Source organism: Eschrichtius robustus, chromosome 19, assembly GCF_028021215.1.
Source record: "Eschrichtius robustus isolate mEscRob2 chromosome 19, mEscRob2.pri, whole genome shotgun sequence".
Taxonomy (NCBI): Eukaryota; Metazoa; Chordata; class Mammalia; order Artiodactyla; family Eschrichtiidae; genus Eschrichtius; species Eschrichtius robustus.
In genome coordinates this window covers 787,558-804,664 of record NC_090842.1, presented here as the reverse complement: position 1 = coordinate 804,664, position 17,107 = coordinate 787,558, and the positions used below count along the sequence as shown (strand labels likewise).

The window sequence follows — 17,107 nt, the reverse complement described above, 5'->3', positions numbered from 1 at the left end:
AGAAGGAAGGGCAGCCGGCCGTGGCGGTGTGCGTCCTTTGACCCCAGGCCTCCCGAGGAAGCCTCTCCGAGGGGCGTCCCCTGGAGATTACTGCTGACTCACCCATCTGAGCGTTCCCCAGGCTCAGGCTGACGAGGCGTGGTTTCTCTCTGGGGACTTTCAGAAGGACAGATGTGTCCCCCAGGGTCACAGATATGAAAGCAGGAAGGGTGCAGTGCAGCAGACGGGGCTCCCGTGTCCACACACTTGCTGGCAATCCCTGAGCCTCCTCCCTCGGGGACTCCTGGCCGGCCAGCCCCACGGTGGTGGGGGTAGGTGGGTGTGAGGGGGGAGCCTGAGCCAGCATGTAGGGTCTCACCTGACACCCCCGTGAACGGAGGGCTCAGGGCTGGGTTGGGGCCCTAAGGTGCCCAGACCCCCATCTCTGTGCAGAGCCCGCTTGAACCCTCTGTTTCTGGTTTAATTAATTTGATTTTTCCGTGTTAATGCACATGCTAAAATTTTCAAACAGTACAAAGAGTAATAACATCAAAAGCAGAACTCTCCCTCCCGCACCCCGTCCTCAGTGCCTCTGGCCCTCCGGCCATCCGGCTATGCCAGGGCCCGGGCAGACCCAGTGGGGAAGTTCTGCTCTCCAGCCTTTGTGCCCCCGGAGTGGTGCCACCCCACATGTGGAACTGGGACGTCGTCCTCCAGGGAGGGGCTGCACCTGGCTGCCTCCCCCGGCCCTGGTCCACAGTGCCCAGGGGGGGACACTCAGCCCTTCTCCACCCTGACCCGCCTCTCCTCCCGGGCCCTCCCTTCCCGGTGCCATTCACCCCGCACCCGCGCAGGGGAGGGTCAAGGGAGTTGATTTCCTCCAGAGCCTCAGCAGGGGGCCTCCTAGCTCTGCAGCCTCTGCTTAGATCCCCACCGCCTCCTCACTCTGGATCCCCTTGAACTTTGAGGTGGGGAGCGCCCCCAACCCAGGCCCCATGGCCACGTCCCCTTCCTCGCAGTACTGGCATCTGAGCTCCTCACAGCAGTGCCCCGACTAGGGGGCTGTCCCCACTCAGAGCCGGCCAGGGCAGAGGGCAGGCGGGAGTGCGGCTGTGCACGCCCCCCTGTGCCCCCGCCCGGGCTTCGGGGAGCCAGGGTGGGCCCAGCTGTGTGTGCCCTCCCCGGCTGGCGATGGGACTGCCAGGCTCCTGCCAGCGCCAACCGGGCTGTTCCCCACTTCCCACCCTAACCCCAGAACCCTGAAACCAATGAGCGCAGCCAGCCCCGAGCTGGGCCGGGTCACCACCCAGACCCTTCCCTGGGTTTGAAAGTCCCGTGTCTCTGCCAGAGGACGTTCCGATCCCTGATTGCTTTTGAGCCTCCTGTAGCTGGGAATGTTACATATATAGAAACCAGGGCCCCCTGCCTCTGGGCCCGCCCGCAGCCGAGGATGCCTTCCAGCCCTGAGACACAGCGGTGTTCCACCCCAGCAGTGAGGGCGGCGGGCAGGGGTGGAATCCCGGGCCCTCAGGTGCCAGGCTGCCCCCTGCCTGGTGACGCTGTGCGCCAGGCGGGAGGCACCCGGGGCCCAGGTGTCCCCCGTGAGCCTCCTCCCCACAGCTCCTAACTCAGCCCTCCCACCGATGCCAACGGCCTGCCCGAGGCGGCCCCCACCCCCTGACCGCCCGGCGCCCAGCCCAGCCCTGGCCCGAGGCCTGAGGCCCAGCCCGAGAGTCAGAGGGCGCTGAAACCCAGTGGGCCGTGCGTGCCGGGCACGCCTGTCTCACGTGTCTGCAGAAACGCGGACCAGCTGACACGTGTGCGGCATTCAGCCCTCTGTCCCGCGCTCTGAGGTGCGTCGAGAAGGCCCCCGGGGGAGTTGCTGTTCTGCGTAAGGGAGGTGAGGCCGCCTGCGGAACTCGGGTAGATGGAACTTGAGAAAAACAGAAACAAACCCCCAGGCCTCGCGGGGAGCCCGGCGCTGTCTGGGCTGCAGGATGGCTGTCTCCTCCTGCCACCGCAGGCCGCCTGGGCCAGGGAGCTGTGGAGAAGCCACCAGCCTGAAGGCCACTCCTGGGGGCTGGGTGGACGGGGTGTCGTCCATGAGGAAATTGGGCAGTGAGGATCTGGGGGCAGAGGTCCAGGTGGTGGCTTCATGGCTGGGCGTGGATGGTCGAGGGGCCTGAGGACAGCCCAACCCAGATGTAGCCGGGTCTGACGCTGTCTGTGCCCCAGGGCCTCCTGGGACACACCCCACAACCCACCAGGGGCGGTCGTGTGCCAGGCTCTGTGGGTGGTCACGGGCTGAGGGCATGGCTGCCAGCCCTGAGGTGGGCATGGGGGCTGGGTGGGCACAAGGACACAGAGACAAGGGCGTCTGCAAGGCTAAGCATGTGTGTGTTGTGTGCTGTGTATGTGACAGGACAGGCCTGGTAAGAGTGGGTGTGTGAGTGTGTGATCACATCTTTGTACTTACGTCTGAGTGTTTGTGTGATCACATCTGTGTACTTATGTCTGAGTGTGTGTGCTTATATTTACGTGCTAAGTATGTGTGTCTCTGTATGTGCACATCTGCATCTCTGAATGCATATGTGCTGATCATGTGTACAAGTCTGCATGTGTGTACTTGTAAGCATGTGCTGTGTCTGCACATGCAGGTATGGGACGTGTCTGAGCGTTCTCGTCTGCGATGTTCAGGTGCGTACGTGTGCAGGTATGGGGGTCACGGGTAGGTGTGTCTGCACGTTCGCTGTGTTGGTGTCTCGGGGCACAGGTGTCTGCACGCAGGTGGTTGTGCGTGTACACCTGTGTAACTGTGTATTGGATGTGGGTGTGCTCTGTAGCCTGGGTGGTGTGTGGTTGGCTGTGTTTGCACATCTCTCTGTGTTTGCTCACGCACATAGCGTGTGTATTCCTGAGGGATGGGCTGTGGACTCAGGCCCTGCATGCTGTTCTGGGCTGTGTCGGGGCCTGGGCTCTGGTCCCTCCTGGCTGGTCGACAGCCTGGCCCACATGGGTGGGGGCAGTTTCGGTGGACCCAATCTCGGTCCTGGGAGCTCGGGTGAGCGCCTGGCCTGCCGTGCAGGGGCCTCGGGTGTGTGAGGATCCAGTTGGGCCCTGACTGCTCCCTGGACGCAGAATCTGCTGTCTCTTCATGGGCTGCCTCTCTGTGGCTCTGGCCGAAATTTAACAGCGCTGTTTAGTTTCTGTGTGTTTATTTTCCTGTGTTCCTTCTGTTTATGGCAAGTGACATTGATGTTTCCAGTTAATAATATTACTCTCCTTATTTAAATAAAAAGTGATAATGCTTTAAAGCAAACTATTAAGCGGCTCCCCTGAGAGCTGAGCTGGCTGCAAGGCTGGGGCGTCCTCCCAGGGACCCGCCGGGGAGAGCACGTGTCCTCGGCCGCCACCGATGTGGGGCTTCTCGTTACTAAGGCGACTGTGGGGTGCGGCCATCTCCAGCAGGCCGAGGCAGTTTGGATTACTCACCCCATTTTACAGACCAGGACACTGGTCACCGGCAGCGGGAGAAGGGCCAGCGGGTCAGCTCCCTGTCGCCGCACAACACGTCCTCGGCGGTCTCCCATCGCTCACGTTTCCGGGCCCGGTGGGGCCAGCTGGTCTCTGGCCCGCAGAGTCCGGCCTCAGCCGGGAGCTGGCAGGGGGGCCGGCGGTCGGCCAGCCGGCGGGGAGCTGGGCTGGTGTCTGCCTTCCCGATGGAGTGTCCAGCACAGGAGCCAGGCGGCAGCACGGAAGTCACGCCCGCCGCCTTCTCTCTGCGGGTCAAGCCAAGTGCCCCTCCTCTCGGCGGACAATAAGGAGGGCGCGTGGATGGAGACGCGGGTGCTGCCGGCTCCGGAGTACACAGTCGGCCACGCGGGAGTTTGAACCCGGGGTGGCCTGGTCTCCAAGCTCGTGCCCTTAACAAAGCCTGTTCGCACCTCCTGAGAGCCAGTCTCTAAAATCAAAGGACGGGGGCCAGGCCGTCAGGCGCGGCTCTGTCTCTGAGGCTCACGTCCCTGGGCGCCGAAGCGGAAACCCTGTGAGAACCTCTATAGCGACACCCACCGCATCCTCCAGGTCAGAAGGTCAGCCTGGGATGGGCATCTCCTCGCCATGTCTGTCAAGGTGGGAGGACTTGACTCAAGCAGAGCCTGCTGTGTCAGAGAAAGGAAGGATCCTCAGCAGGCAGGTTCAGCCTGTTTCTGGGGACGAGAAGCTGGACAGAGGTGGCCCCTTCGGGAACACGTACAGAGGGGGCGGCAGGGGGGCAGGGGGCAGCAACCCAGCAGAAATCGGAGAGGAACTCGGTTCAGACGTCACGGGAGGGGGTGGGAGTGAGAGACGTGGCTGAAATCGGGCTTGTGGACGGCTGGATCGTGGACCAGCTGACCCCCAGCGCCCAAGTACACAGATGCACGACCCTGGTTGGCCCACGGCCAGGCTGACTCTGGGGGAAAAGACACCAGTGGGTCCTTCCCTAAAAAACCATTTGTTTTGAGAATCAGGGTTGCTACTGACATGCTCATGTTAGATGCTGACATTAAGGGCCCCCACTGTAACGGCGGCCCCCCTCTTGAAGCTGGGAGGCTGCCCGTGTATCCACAGCACAGCAGCTTGGCTACCACTACATCCTTAAATATTACGTATGAAGTGACCAAGACCTCCAGCTGGTTGACGACAGCCTGCACGTGCAACAAAAGGTCCAGATAAACAATGGAAAAAAAAAGGTCCAGAGGAAACATTATCATACAGTAAACAGGAGAAAACGAAACTTCTCACTGATATCAGACAATATGGCTTCCGTAACAAGAACAAGGTGCAAAGGAAAAAAAAAAAACCCACCGTCAACAGAAACACAAGAAAGCACTCTTGGGAGATTAAGTATATAATTCCTGAAAGAAAACTTTGGATAAAAGTGCTCGAATTCAGAACTGAGGAAATTCATAGAATAAATTCAAAGAACAGAATTTCTATTCTATTCATAAATTCACAGAACAGAAATGCATAGAATAAAAGCACGAGGAAACCTAAAACAGGAGAGAAAAACACAAGAGACAAAAAGGATCAACGCGGGATGGCCAGCATCTGACGGAGCGCCGTGCCCAGGAGAGTGGGCAGAGAGGAAGCAGGAGAGAAGGGACTCCAGGGCGTGTCCTGGGACCAGAGGCAGAGCTGGTGAAAGTGGGTGCAGGGCGGTCGGATGAAACAGAGTCTCCAGTGAGGCAGGACACTGAGAAAGTGCAGAGCCCACGGAGAAAGAGGGGATTCAAGGAGACTGTGCAAGAAAGCAACACGCCGCCTACAAAGAACTGGATTCCCGGCAACAGTTCGGTGCAGATGGCCCCGGAAACTTCACTTTCAGAGAGGAAACGGTTTATGACCCAGAACTGCATGGCCAGCAAAACTGCTGCTCAGTTATGAGGGCATAATAGTCATGTGCAAACCCTCCAGGACTTGGAAATCCACTTCCCGCACACCCACTGCTAGGGGTGGTTTGGGGACCAGCTCTACCAAAAAGGACATAAACTAAAAGGCAGAGGGCTCAGGGCAGAAATTAAGTGGGAACTATAGATCCGAAGCCAGGGGTGGTGAGGTAGGAGGCCCAGAGCTTGGAAGATTGTGAGGACATGGTAACAGCACCCAGTGGAAGGAAAAAAAGGCAACCAGAGACCCCAGGATGGACACTCAAACTCCAGAGCACACAGGTTCAAGGGTGAGTTCGGGAGCCTGACCCGCGGGGCCACAGGGCGGCGATCCCAGCAGGAGGTACCACGGTGACTTGTGTTCCGGACAGCTGCTGTGGCTGAGAAGTGTGAGCGCTCACACAAGCGGCCTGACCCTGAGCGCCCCGGCCAGCCGCAGGCTGTGAGTCACCAGAGAGAAGGTGTGGAGCACACGCTGCACAGCACGAGCCACCCTGGGCGTGGACTTGGGCCCTTTGGGTGTCATATTCCAGGGCCGTCGCCCTGGACATCCTCTCCTGTTTGAACAAGGGTGTACCCAGCCTTGAGTCTTCTCATGCTCGGGTCACCCTGGCAAGTGTGGGCACGCCCTCAGCTTAGCTCCTAGAAACGCCGGCCTCTGTCACCAACCTGCAGGAGCATTCCGCAGCTGATGTCACGAAACCTAATGTGAATGGCCCGGTGAGACCAGCTGTGCGGAACCGCGGGGGGAGCTGGGACCAGAGGAAAGGTCAGATGTGGCCTTGACTCTATCTAAAAGTTTCACATTTCGTTCATCATGGATTTTTTGGGGGGGCAGGAATTTTTGATTTTTAAAAATATTGCGTTAAAATACTAGTTATCTCCATGACTGAGGTTCCTAGTGTCCCCACTTTGAAATTTGCCCCTGAGACAGTGCCTTGCTCTCCCTGCCCTCGCCCGACCCGGGCACCTGAGCTGCAGAGGTGGGAGGCTGGGGCCAAATCTTACCCCGGGGAGGAGAGAGTCCGTAGGTGACGTGCAGAGTGGATGGTGGGGGGCCCGTCCCTCGGTGACATGGCAACAATGAGAAAATAACACTGAAAGTCCCCCTCCTGCAGTGCAACTGGGCCGTGGGCCCCTCTCCTTCCTTCCTTTCCACTGGGCTGTTAAACTAATGAAGTATTACAGAGGAATGAGCAGAGAATTTAAAATCCTTTAAGCAATTAAATGAATTCTGAATTTAAAATGAAAAGGTCAAAATCAAGTGTCTGGCAGATTTAAAGAGACAAACCCACGGAGCCACCTGGGGAGGGTGGAAGGGGTAAAGGAGAACTGGCAGACCTGGAGGGCCCGCGTGCTCACAAAGGAACGGTCAGTCTGCCGCGGGGGTCGTGGCTGCAATGCTGAGAGATGGCCCCTCAGCCACGGAAGCAGAGACACGTGGATCACACAGGATGCCACTATTCCCAGGGAAATGGCGAAGGAAGTGCCGCAGACAAATGAGAAAGAAATCAGAATGAATATCTCAAGAGAGGAGGAGACAAAGTATACAAGACACAGCAAACCTAGGAAAATGTGTGGTTACATTTAAATGAATGTCATGCCCCGTGGGCTGTAACTCTAGTGGTATGGAGTTTATATGTTGAAAGAGGCACACAGACTTCAATACGACTGTTACAAGTATGAGGGAAGACAGTAGCAAAGTAGTGACACGCAGAGGAACTTTCTAACCGTGGTAGGAAGGGAATCGAAGTAACACGAAGAACACCGCAGAAGCAAGAAACGGGAGGAGCACGGCCGGCCATAGCTTGGGAGGTAGCAAGGCTAAGGGAGGATGCAGTGCTGTCACCGTCATACTGGCTTACACGGTCACATTTACAGACAGAGACGCTCAGATGAGGTGAAGAAATAAAACACAGTTATATGCTCTTGCAACTTCCCTGGCGGTCCAGTGGTTAAGACTTCGCCTTCCAGCACAGGGGGTGCTGGTTCCATCCCTGGTCCGGGAGCTAAGAGCCCACGAGCCTCGCGGCCGAAAAAGCAAAACGGAAAGCAGAAGCAATTGTAACAAATTCAATAAAGACTTTAAAAACGGTCCACATCAAAAAAAAAAAAAAAATACAATCACATGCTCTTAAAAAAAGCCAACTCTGAAACAAAAATGATAAGGGGAAAATGTTGAAAATACGTAGAGACAAATGGAGCGGGCCGGTGTGAACAAGGGGGGACGTGTGCTCACAGCCGTGTCAGAGAGGAGGGTTCCGGGGAGAAGCCCCCCCAGCTGCAGATGGGCATCGCCCGCCACAAAGCAGCAGCGTCGGGTCACAGAGACAGGCCGGGGAGGTGGAGGGGGCTGGACACAGAGCACGGAGGACCGTCGAGGTGTTGGGGCCATGGGGACAGTGTGAAGGGCAGACGGGGTCCTGGCTTGGCATCGCGGAGGGACACCCTCGGCTTTAATGCCCGTGTCCCGGCCCAGCACCTGCTGGGCCACAGTTCCCAGGCAGCGTGGTCGGAGCCCTGGATTCCTCACCCTTCAAGGGGGTCTTTTCTGCACAGAGCGGTGAAGAGGGTGGAATCCCAGGGCCTGGCACTGAGGATGCCCCGGTGGGGAGCGGGGGCAAGTCCTCGATGGGGTCTGGGGCTGGCGGCCTCATCCCCGGGCATCTGGGTGGAGGACAACCCGGAGCCCCTCCTCCCGGGGTGAGTGGTGGGTGGAGGGAGGGAAGGTAGACGGCCCCACCTCTGCTCAGTCTCCCCTGCAAGCTGCCATTTCAACAGGAGGGAAACGGGGCTGGAGGCCCAGGCCCCGGGATGCACAGCTAATGACGGCAGAGCCAGGGTTGGGACGTGACCCCCTTCCCAGGCGGGAGAAAGGGCTTGGAGCTGGGCCCGTCCTGTCCTTGGGGCCGGGTCGGGGCTCAGGGAGGCCACCGGCCTGGGACCTGGTCTCCACAGGGCTGGTCTGCGTGAGGGTCCAATGCCATCCAGGGACAGAGGTGGCAGGGAGCCTAGCGAGGGGGTAGGGTCTCCACAGCTCAGCAGCCCTGAGGATCCAGGGTGGGCTGGGGTCACCCAGCTGCCCAGCAGAACCCTGGATGCTGGCCCAGCCCTGGGACCGGGATTCATGATTCACTGGGCCCAGTGCTGCCTGGGCATCCGGTTCTCAGAACCGTGCCCCCCACCCTGCAGCCCCTGCCTCCCCCAGGAGACCTGAGTGTGCGCCCCCCAGCAATAAGGAACTGCAAACGCTCCAGGCTTCCGACCCCAAGCCCCAGCATCCAATGTGCTCGGTCAGAAGCCTGCAGCCGGAGCGTGGGTCGCTGTGCAGACGCCCCCAGCACTGCGGTGGGGTGTGGTGGGAGTGCGCCTGCCGGGCTGTGCCCCACCTTCCAAGGAGAGTAACAAAAAACTACTTCACAGGCAAACAAAGGGGTACATTCAAGGACACAAAACTGAATCTTGTTTGCAGACCTCAGACACCGGGTCCTTGGGGCAGGACACAACAAACACTGGCGGCCCCTTTCCCTGCGCTAGCCCATCCTCTGCCCCGCCCCTGGGCACCAGCCCCGCCCCTGGGCACCAGCCCCGCCCCTGGGGTTTTACTACACTTGGCCTGGCCCAGACAGCGACGCCCAGCCTCAGGGGCGAGGAACTCCCATCTATCCACCCTTGCGGGGAATGTGCTGATTACTGATAAACAGGGGAGGTCCTGGCAACAATCACCTGGACCAAAGCCCTCTGTCTTCTGGCGCCCAGGACGGCGGTGAGGACAGACGCACAGGAGCAGCAGGGGAGCGCGTCCCTGGGGAGCGTGGCATGTGGAGCAGCTGGTGGTTCTGGCCCCTGGTGGCCGTCTGCACTGCGGACCAGTTCCGGGACACAGCGGTGAGGCTCATGCAGGGCACGCCTGTCATTGACGGGTAAGCCGCCACCCATGTGATGGGGCCGGGGGTCCGGGCCGGGGGAGCTAGGGTCGAGGCTCATGTGCCCTTGACCTGAGACAGGAGCTGCCCTGTCTCCAATGGGACTCAGTTTCTCCAACTACACTATGGCCTTTGCCCTTTGCTGGACTCAAGTTTTTTTGTGGGCTCTCTCAGGGCCCCAGAGACTTCAGTAGATGAGGGCCTGTGGGGAACGCGGCAGGAAGGAGGTGAATAGTGAGGCCCCCAAAGCCTCAGCAGCTCCCGGGACACCCCACAACCTGGACCTCTGGGGGCTGGATCCCAGCTCAGAGTGGGGCTGGGGCTGGGGGCCGTTGGGGCCTGGCCCAGGGTCCTGTGTCACAGGAAGTGCAGGTGAGGGTGGCGTCTGCTCTGGCCCTTGGGGGACCCTGTCGGCCCTCTTGACCCTCCTTCCTGAGACCCTCTCATCAAGCCTACCCCTCGCTCCATCCACCTGGGGTGACCCCATCAGGCTGTGTGCGCCCGGCTTGACCTCACCGAGGCATCTCACGCTTCAGTGCCCCAGGCCAAGCTCCTGGGTGCCCACTCCCCCTGCCCCCCTTCCAGCCAAGACCCTGGTGACACCTTGTCACTCTTTCCCTGGTGTCACAGCCAACCTGGCTGCGCCTGTCCCCTTCACTTACCCTCCACCCCCGCCCCTGTGCCTCTGACTGCCCCCTCCTGCCACTGGCCTGAGGTCACGTCTCTGCACTGCAGCCAGAGGAAGTCTTGGAGACACAAGTACCAGCCCCTGCCCTTCCAGCTCCAACTCCCACAGAGCTCAGAGCAGTAGCCGGAGTCCTCCCAGCGGCCCCCAGGGCCCCTTGACACTGCAGGCAGGCCTGGCACTGCCCTTGCCGCCCTGCCCCCGCTCCCACCCCCAGCTCCTCGGGGCTCTCCCAGCCCTGGGAAGGACACCACCTGTACACACACACTCCCGCCCCGCCTGCTGTTTCCCACCGGGTGCTGGGAAAGTTGGGGTACCCACTTGCCCAGCCTTTATGGGACAAAAGCTCTGCAAGAAAAGCAGAGAAAACGGGTGTCTCATCACATAAGACTGGCAGGGAAATGCGGGGCAGCCCTAGATAAGGAAGTGGCCATCAGGGGTCAGAGTGCACCCTTCCATCCCTCCCTCCCTCCGTCCTCCCCTGGTCCCTCCCCTCCCCCTCCTTCCTGGACCTCCCATCCCCCTGCCTGCATCTGAGGGTCCTCACATGGCTGGGTCTCCTCACAGGCATAGGAAGTTTGCTGCAGAGGCCGCTGCCCTTTGCTCCCATCCTGGAGGCCCTGCTGTCTGGCAGGTCTGGGCTCAGGGACCAGGCATCCCAGGCCAGCAAGGGCAGGTAGAATATGCCAACAAAATGAATGTTCCTTCCTTCCGGGGGACTCAGGGCAGCTGGGCACAGGGAGAGGGGGTCCGAGTTTAGGTGCTGGGAGCTGTCCAGAGGTCCATGTGAGGGGTAAGATGGCTCAAAGAGCCCAGACAGCCAGGAGTACTCAGGAAGCTGGGATCTGGGGAGCTGGGATTATCCAAGGTCTTAGAAAGCCAAGACTAGGCTGACAGGATCTAAACCAGTTAGTATTAGCTACTCCTGTGGGTAAGAGAGACCCAAATAAGTAGCTTCAACAACAGAGAAGTCCAGATGGAGTCCTGGCACAGCATTCCATAATGGTGTGGCCACCATTCCCACAGTTACCTCATGGTTTAACGTGGCTGCACCAGCTCCAGCCATCACATCTGTAAGCCATAGCTGGCCTAAGTGTGTGTTTGGCTGTCGTTTCTAGTACTTCCCAGCACTCGGAATCCTCCCCTCCCCTCTTTGGGTAGGATGGCAGGGTCCTCTATCACAGCTGAGGATGCTACCCAGGCCACACAGATAAGGAGGGTAGATCCGTCAGGCTCCAGAACAGACTCCAGAATGTGGCGTTGACCTTAGTGCCGATACCTACAAAGGGAGGACAGGCTGAGCCGAGGAGGGAAGAGCAAAGTGGAGGCAGCTGGAGCGTGGGGCTGGATTTCCTAGAGGAGCAAAGGAGTAAGGTCCTGCTCAGCGCTGCCTCGGAGACAGTGACCAGGGCCAGCCCCCCCCAACTCTGCAGTGAGGCAGTGACCTCGCCTTGCTGGAGTTCATCCACCCCTCAGTCAGCAAAGGCGTCCTGACCACCAGCCCATGCCCAGCAGTCAAACCTCACAGCTGGGGCAGGAGCTCCCCAGGAGACCAGGGGCAACTTCCAGGATCTGGAGCCCTGTGTGGGGCCCAGGGAGCCCTCACTTCCCACCGGGAGCCATGGCCACCTTGCTGTGGAAGAGCCCACCCCAGCGGGCCGGACGACCTGGGCCGTCACGATGTTGACATTGTTAGTGACCCTCACAAGGCAGCCCCGTGTTACAGATGAAGAAACAGACACCGGGGAGGGAGCCAGGGCTGGGGGTGGGAACTAGGTGTGGGCGAGGGTCCTGGGGAGAGTGGGCATGGCTGCTGGGCTGGGGAGGAGGGGTGGATGGGAGGGCCCGCAGTGGGAACAAAGTCCCCTCCGGGCTGTCCTCACAGCCCCCTTGTCACCAGACTAGGGATCCGCTGGTCAGCTCCCTGGATGTCCCGTGTGTGTGTGCCCGTTGGCTGGTAAAAGCCAGATGCCGACTGGTGGGCCAGGGCTGGGCCTGAGACTCTGAAATTCTAACCAGCTCCCAGGGGCCGAGTTCCCTTCCGGCACCTGGAGCTTATGGCTCCCAGCGGTCTCTCCCCTGGGGGCTGCTCCTGGTCCCCCTGTGACAGTTCCTGGATCCAGGGAGGAATGTGCCCCATGGGTCCTGCCCTGGAAGACGCCCACCTGACAGCCCTCCCCGTCTATCCCCTCCTCTCCTCCACCCGCACCTCACCTCCTGCAATGCACTCACCGCCTACCGGCTCCTGGGAGAACTTCAGAGGGCCTGTCCTTTGGAAGCACAGAGGGATCTTCTTGGAAATGGTGCAGGACTGTCCCCAGGGACAGAGGCAGCAGAGGGCCTCTGGGGCCCCCAGATCCCGCACTGGTGCCCTGCTCCCGTGGCTGCCCCCCAGGGTAGGCCACGCCCCACACTTCCCCACCCTCTCCCTGCAGCAGAACGATTTCATCTTTAATCTGTGAATCTCCCCCAGGCCTACACTCAGGAACCCCATGTCAACCAGCCTTGTTCATGGAGATTGTTTCAACTCCAAGCTCCCCCGACCTCCACGATTTTGAAGCCAAGCCGGCATCTGCCCTCCCTCTCCCCCAGTGAAAGGCTCCGGGAGGGAAGACCTGTCCACTTAGGGCTCAGCTCAGTGACCTGGCCTGGGGGTGCGGCCAGTTGAGAAGCTCACCTGTGCTCAGGTGTGTTCAGATAACAGCAATCACCCTGTGACCTTCCTAGTACTCAGTCCACGAGAAGAGGAGCTGGAGAGGGGACAGCCTGCCTGGGAGGGAGCTCGGGGGGCCCGGGTCCAAGTGGCCATCCTGACCTGCCCCTGACCCCTCCTCCTGGCCCCTCCAGGCACAATGACCTGCCCTGGCAGCTGCTGAAACTGTTCAACAATCAGCTTCAGGACCCGAGGGCCAACCTGACCAGCCTGGCCCACACGCACACCAACATCCCCAAGCTGAAGGCTGGCTTTGTGGGTGCCCAGGTATGGTCCGGCCCGGAGCCTGAGGCACTGGAGCCCATCGCCTCCTCCCTTGCTGCCCTTTCCTGGTGGCGGCGTACCGCCCCGGGCCCTGAGAGGGGGCTCCGATAGCCACTCAGGCTGTGGGGAGGGCTTCCGTGGCCGGAGGGAAGCCAGAGCCCGTGTGCCTGGGGCCCGGCTCCTCAGCTCCCAGCGCCTCCCCCCCGTGACCCTCCCAGTTCTGGTCTGCGTACACGCCCTGCGACACCCAGAACAAGGATGCCGTGAAGAGGACGCTGGAGCAGATCGACGTCATCCACCGCATGTGCCAGCTGTACCCCGAGACCTTCCTGTGTGTCACCGACAGCACAGGTGGGTGCCAGCGCCCACCAGCCCCGGTCCTGAGCAGGGTCTCCTGTGCCGCTCTGCGGTTTGTTTCACGTGGAAGCCAGTCCCCACACCCGGCACCCGGGCACACGTGTCGCCCGGTGCCCACCGCCCCTGGCCGGGCTCTCCTTGCAGGCATCCGGCAGGCCTTCCGGGAGGGAAAGGTGGCCAGTCTGGTCGGCGTGGAGGGCGGCCACTCCATCGACAGCAGCCTGGGCGTCCTGCGGGCGCTCTACCACCTGGGCATGCGGTACCTGACCCTCACCCACACCTGCAACACGCCCTGGTGAGCGGCCCCGGGGGGGCCGGCCGGGCGGGAAGGTCTCAGGGCAGGGGCCGCCCCGGCACCGGTCTCTCCTCCTGCGGGTCCTGAGGTGGGTGGGCCCGGGCAACCACGCTGCCTCTCGGGCGCCTGCTCTCTGCTCTCCCAGGGCCGACAACTGGCTGGTGGACACGGGAGAAGACAAGGCCCGCAGCCAAGGGCTGTCACTCTTTGGGCAGGTGAGTGGGGGGCGGGGCCTTGGTCACCCTCAGGGGACCCGGCGCGTCACCTGTTTCCTCATCTGTGAGATGGGCCAGCAGGACGGGTCTTCCACTGGAATCCACAGGTCATTAGAGTGGCCTCCAGTCTTCCAGCCACTGAAGGGCTTGTTAACGCCTGGCCAGTGCCCTTCCCCACACCTGGACTTCCCAGGCGGCCGCCAGAAACCCCAGAAGGTCGTGTGAACCCACGTGTGCACGGCACAGCCTGCCTGGTCCCAGGGTGCCGGCTGAGACCCTCCAGGCTGTGCGGGTCCCCTGAGCCCCGTCCCCCCTCAGAGCGTCGTGAAGGAGATGAACCGACTGGGCGTCATCATCGACTTGGCCCACACGTCCACGGCCACCATGAAGGCCGTGCTGCAGCTGTCCAAGGCCCCCGTGGTCTTCAGCCACTCCTCGGCCTACAGCGTGTGCCAGCACCGGCGCAACGTGCCCGACGACGTGCTCCAGCTGGTGGTGAGAGGCGGGACCGGGGCCGTCCGCTCCTGGGCTGGCCCTTGCGGCCTGGCCGCCCCGCCCACAGTGCCACCCTCTCTCCCGAGCAGAAGCGGACGGGCAGCCTAGTGATGGTGAACTTCTACAATGACTACGTTTCCTGCAGAGCAGAGGCCAACTTGTCCCAAGTGGCAGGTGGGCGGGCGTGAGCGGCCGGGGCGCCGGGCCGGGGCCTCTTGCAGGGCCCTCACGTGCTGCCTCTCCGCAGATCACCTGGACCACATCAAGAAGGTGGCGGGGGCCGGAGCCGTGGGCTTGGGTGGGGACTACGACGGTGTGTCCAGGTGAGGCGAGACCCCCTCCACGTGCTGTGAGGGGCGGGGGGGGGGGGGCGCCAAGGACGCCAGGGCTCGGGATGGGGGCCCCCAGGCCCTGCCCCCTGGGATGCAGAGCCTGGCTCTCTCCACCCGCATCTCAGGCTCCCCTCGGGGCTTAAGGACGTGTCCAAGTATCCGGACCTGGCGGCGGAGCTGCTGAGGAGACAGTGGACCGAGGCAGAGGTCAAGGGCGCCCTGGCCAACAACCTGCTGAGGGTCTTCGAGGCGGTGGAGCAGGTGAGGGGCCCCGCACTCCCCACGTCGCCGACCACCTCCTGCCCTCAGGCAGGCGGCCGACCTGTGTCTTTCCCCAGGCGAGCAGTCACACGCAGCCTCCCGGAGAGGAGCCCATCCCATTGGACCAACTGGAGGCCTCCTGCAGGACCAGCTATGGCTACTCAGGGGCCCCCAGCCTCCACCTCCAGCCGGGGGCCCTGCTGGCCTCCCTCGCGCTCCTCGTCCTCTGCCTGTGTCCCCTCTGACACCCTGGCGGCTGGAACGGCAGCGACTCCCTGTGCGCTCAGACTGGCCTGTCCTGGGCAGGCACCTGCGCTCCCCTGGGCAGCGCAAAACACAGGCACAGCGGGACCCTCAATAAAGTCGCCGGTCCTTCGAGTCTCGTGTCATCATCACCCTGGCCCTGGAGGGGGCTCCTGGCTGGACACCAGACACAAGAGTGCCTGAGTCCTGAAGGTCAGGGCCGGAGGGGTCAGGGTCTGAGAGGCTTTGCGTGGACGTTGCTGGAGGGTCTTTAAAATAACACACAGGCGCCAGCTGCCACCTCCCCACACACATCTGTACACAGGTGTGTGCACACACACAGGCACGCACACGTGTGCACACCTGCACCCCACATCCTCATACCGGTGCACACCCATGCACGCACATATACACACCCACACGCACTCACACACGTGTGTGCCCACGGCCCACCCCTGGGGCCAGCCTCTCTTCGCAGACAGGAAAGCAAGGTCCGGAGCAGGGAGGACCCCAGCCCTGCAGGGTGTCCTCACACACCATGAACAAGGCCCCTGCAGGGCAGGGCTTCGCCCAAGGGGGGCTCAGTAGCGTTCCCCCTGCCACCGGTCATTCAGTGCATGTGTCTTGAGATGAATAACTTAGTGGGTGACAGACCCTGGACAAGACCCCCAACACATCCCTGCTGGCCTCTTTCCAGGCCAGAGCCCCTGAGGATGCCCCTCTGTGCCATTACCCACCGGTGCCTGCCAGCCTGGGCCCTGGGAGCCAGCGAGGGCCTCTGGGCTGGGGCCCTGCCTCTCTCTCCCAGCAGGCACTCTCTCCAGGGAGACCTAAAGCCACCAGCAGGGACATTGTGGGTATTTGCTGATCACTTAGGATCAGTTTAACGTTAAAGGAGAAAAAAGCATGTCGAGGGTTTCTGTCCTGAGTTGGCCGAATCCTGCCCAACACGCCAGCCTGCCACGGCTGGCTGATTTATCTGCCGGGGCTGTTGGCAGCTGGAGGGCCCCCTGGTGGGCTGCAGGTGGGCACGCCTAATTTTGCTAACTGGGAGGGATTTTCCCATAAGAAACGCTTTACTATTCGTCGGAAATCATCTTAACCACATTAGAATCACACCAGAGGCCACCCCTCAAGTGCCGTCCCCAGAATCTGGTTCTGGGGACCCTTCTGCTCGCCCCTCATTCGCCCTGGGAGACACAGGCCTGCAGGCCTTTCCTGGGGGTCCTGGTGAGGGGCTCCAGGGAGGCGGGTGCCACACCCGGGCCCACCCAGCAGCGTGGAGTCTGCTCAGGAGCCCCTGGAGGGCTGTCTCCCCAGGTAGGGCCCACATCAGCGATTCTCCAACCAGGCAACAAGCAGCCCCAGGCCCTGTTCAAACCCAGACGTGCTCAGAGGGGACAAGGGGGGGCCCAAAGCCACAGGTGGTCACTCTGGCAGGCGGGCTGGGCACAAGGGGCAGGGACCCCACTGTGGTTCTGATTCTACAACCCCGGCCACGGTTCACATGCCCGAAAAACTGATCAAGACCAGCCAGGCTGCAAAGCACCGGCGTGAAACACAAGCCAAATAATCTAACAGACGCCAGCCACTTTGAAGAGGGCGTGGCTGAGAGCAGAGCCTTCTGACGACACATCGAGGGGCCCCGGCAAGGCCTGCGACAAACCCAGTCCTCTGGTGGGTAAGGGCGTCTCTCGGAGTGGGGTGGGGGGCAGCCAGCAGTGCCGAAACTAGAACTTTGTGCGGGGAGCAGGGGCTGAGAACCTGAAAACGGGGTTTTCACTGCCCAAGGAGTAACAAACCAGAGGGGGAGGCCTGACAAGTGCAAACTTGTGGTTCCCGTGCCCACGGGGTATGTGTGTGTGTGTGTGTATGTGTCTGTGTGTATCTGGACGTAGTTTCTGGTGCACACA

At 61.2% G+C, this 17,107-nt stretch overlaps 1 protein-coding gene across 1 annotated transcript; it reads left to right on the top strand.

Annotated features, from left to right (window-relative positions):
- Nucleotides 1-9,052: 9,052 nt before the first annotated feature.
- Nucleotides 9,053-15,329, top strand: DPEP1 (dipeptidase 1). Its single transcript, XM_068529004.1, has 10 exons — nt 9,053-9,331; nt 12,867-12,999; nt 13,215-13,347; nt 13,498-13,648; nt 13,794-13,863; nt 14,182-14,358; nt 14,448-14,532; nt 14,606-14,681; nt 14,816-14,951; nt 15,029-15,329. The coding sequence occupies exons 1-10, from the start codon at nt 9,228-9,230 to the stop codon at nt 15,194-15,196; spliced, it is 1,233 nt and encodes a 410-aa protein (XP_068385105.1). The 5' UTR covers nt 9,053-9,227; the 3' UTR covers nt 15,197-15,329.
- Nucleotides 15,330-17,107: the final 1,778 nt, after the last annotated feature.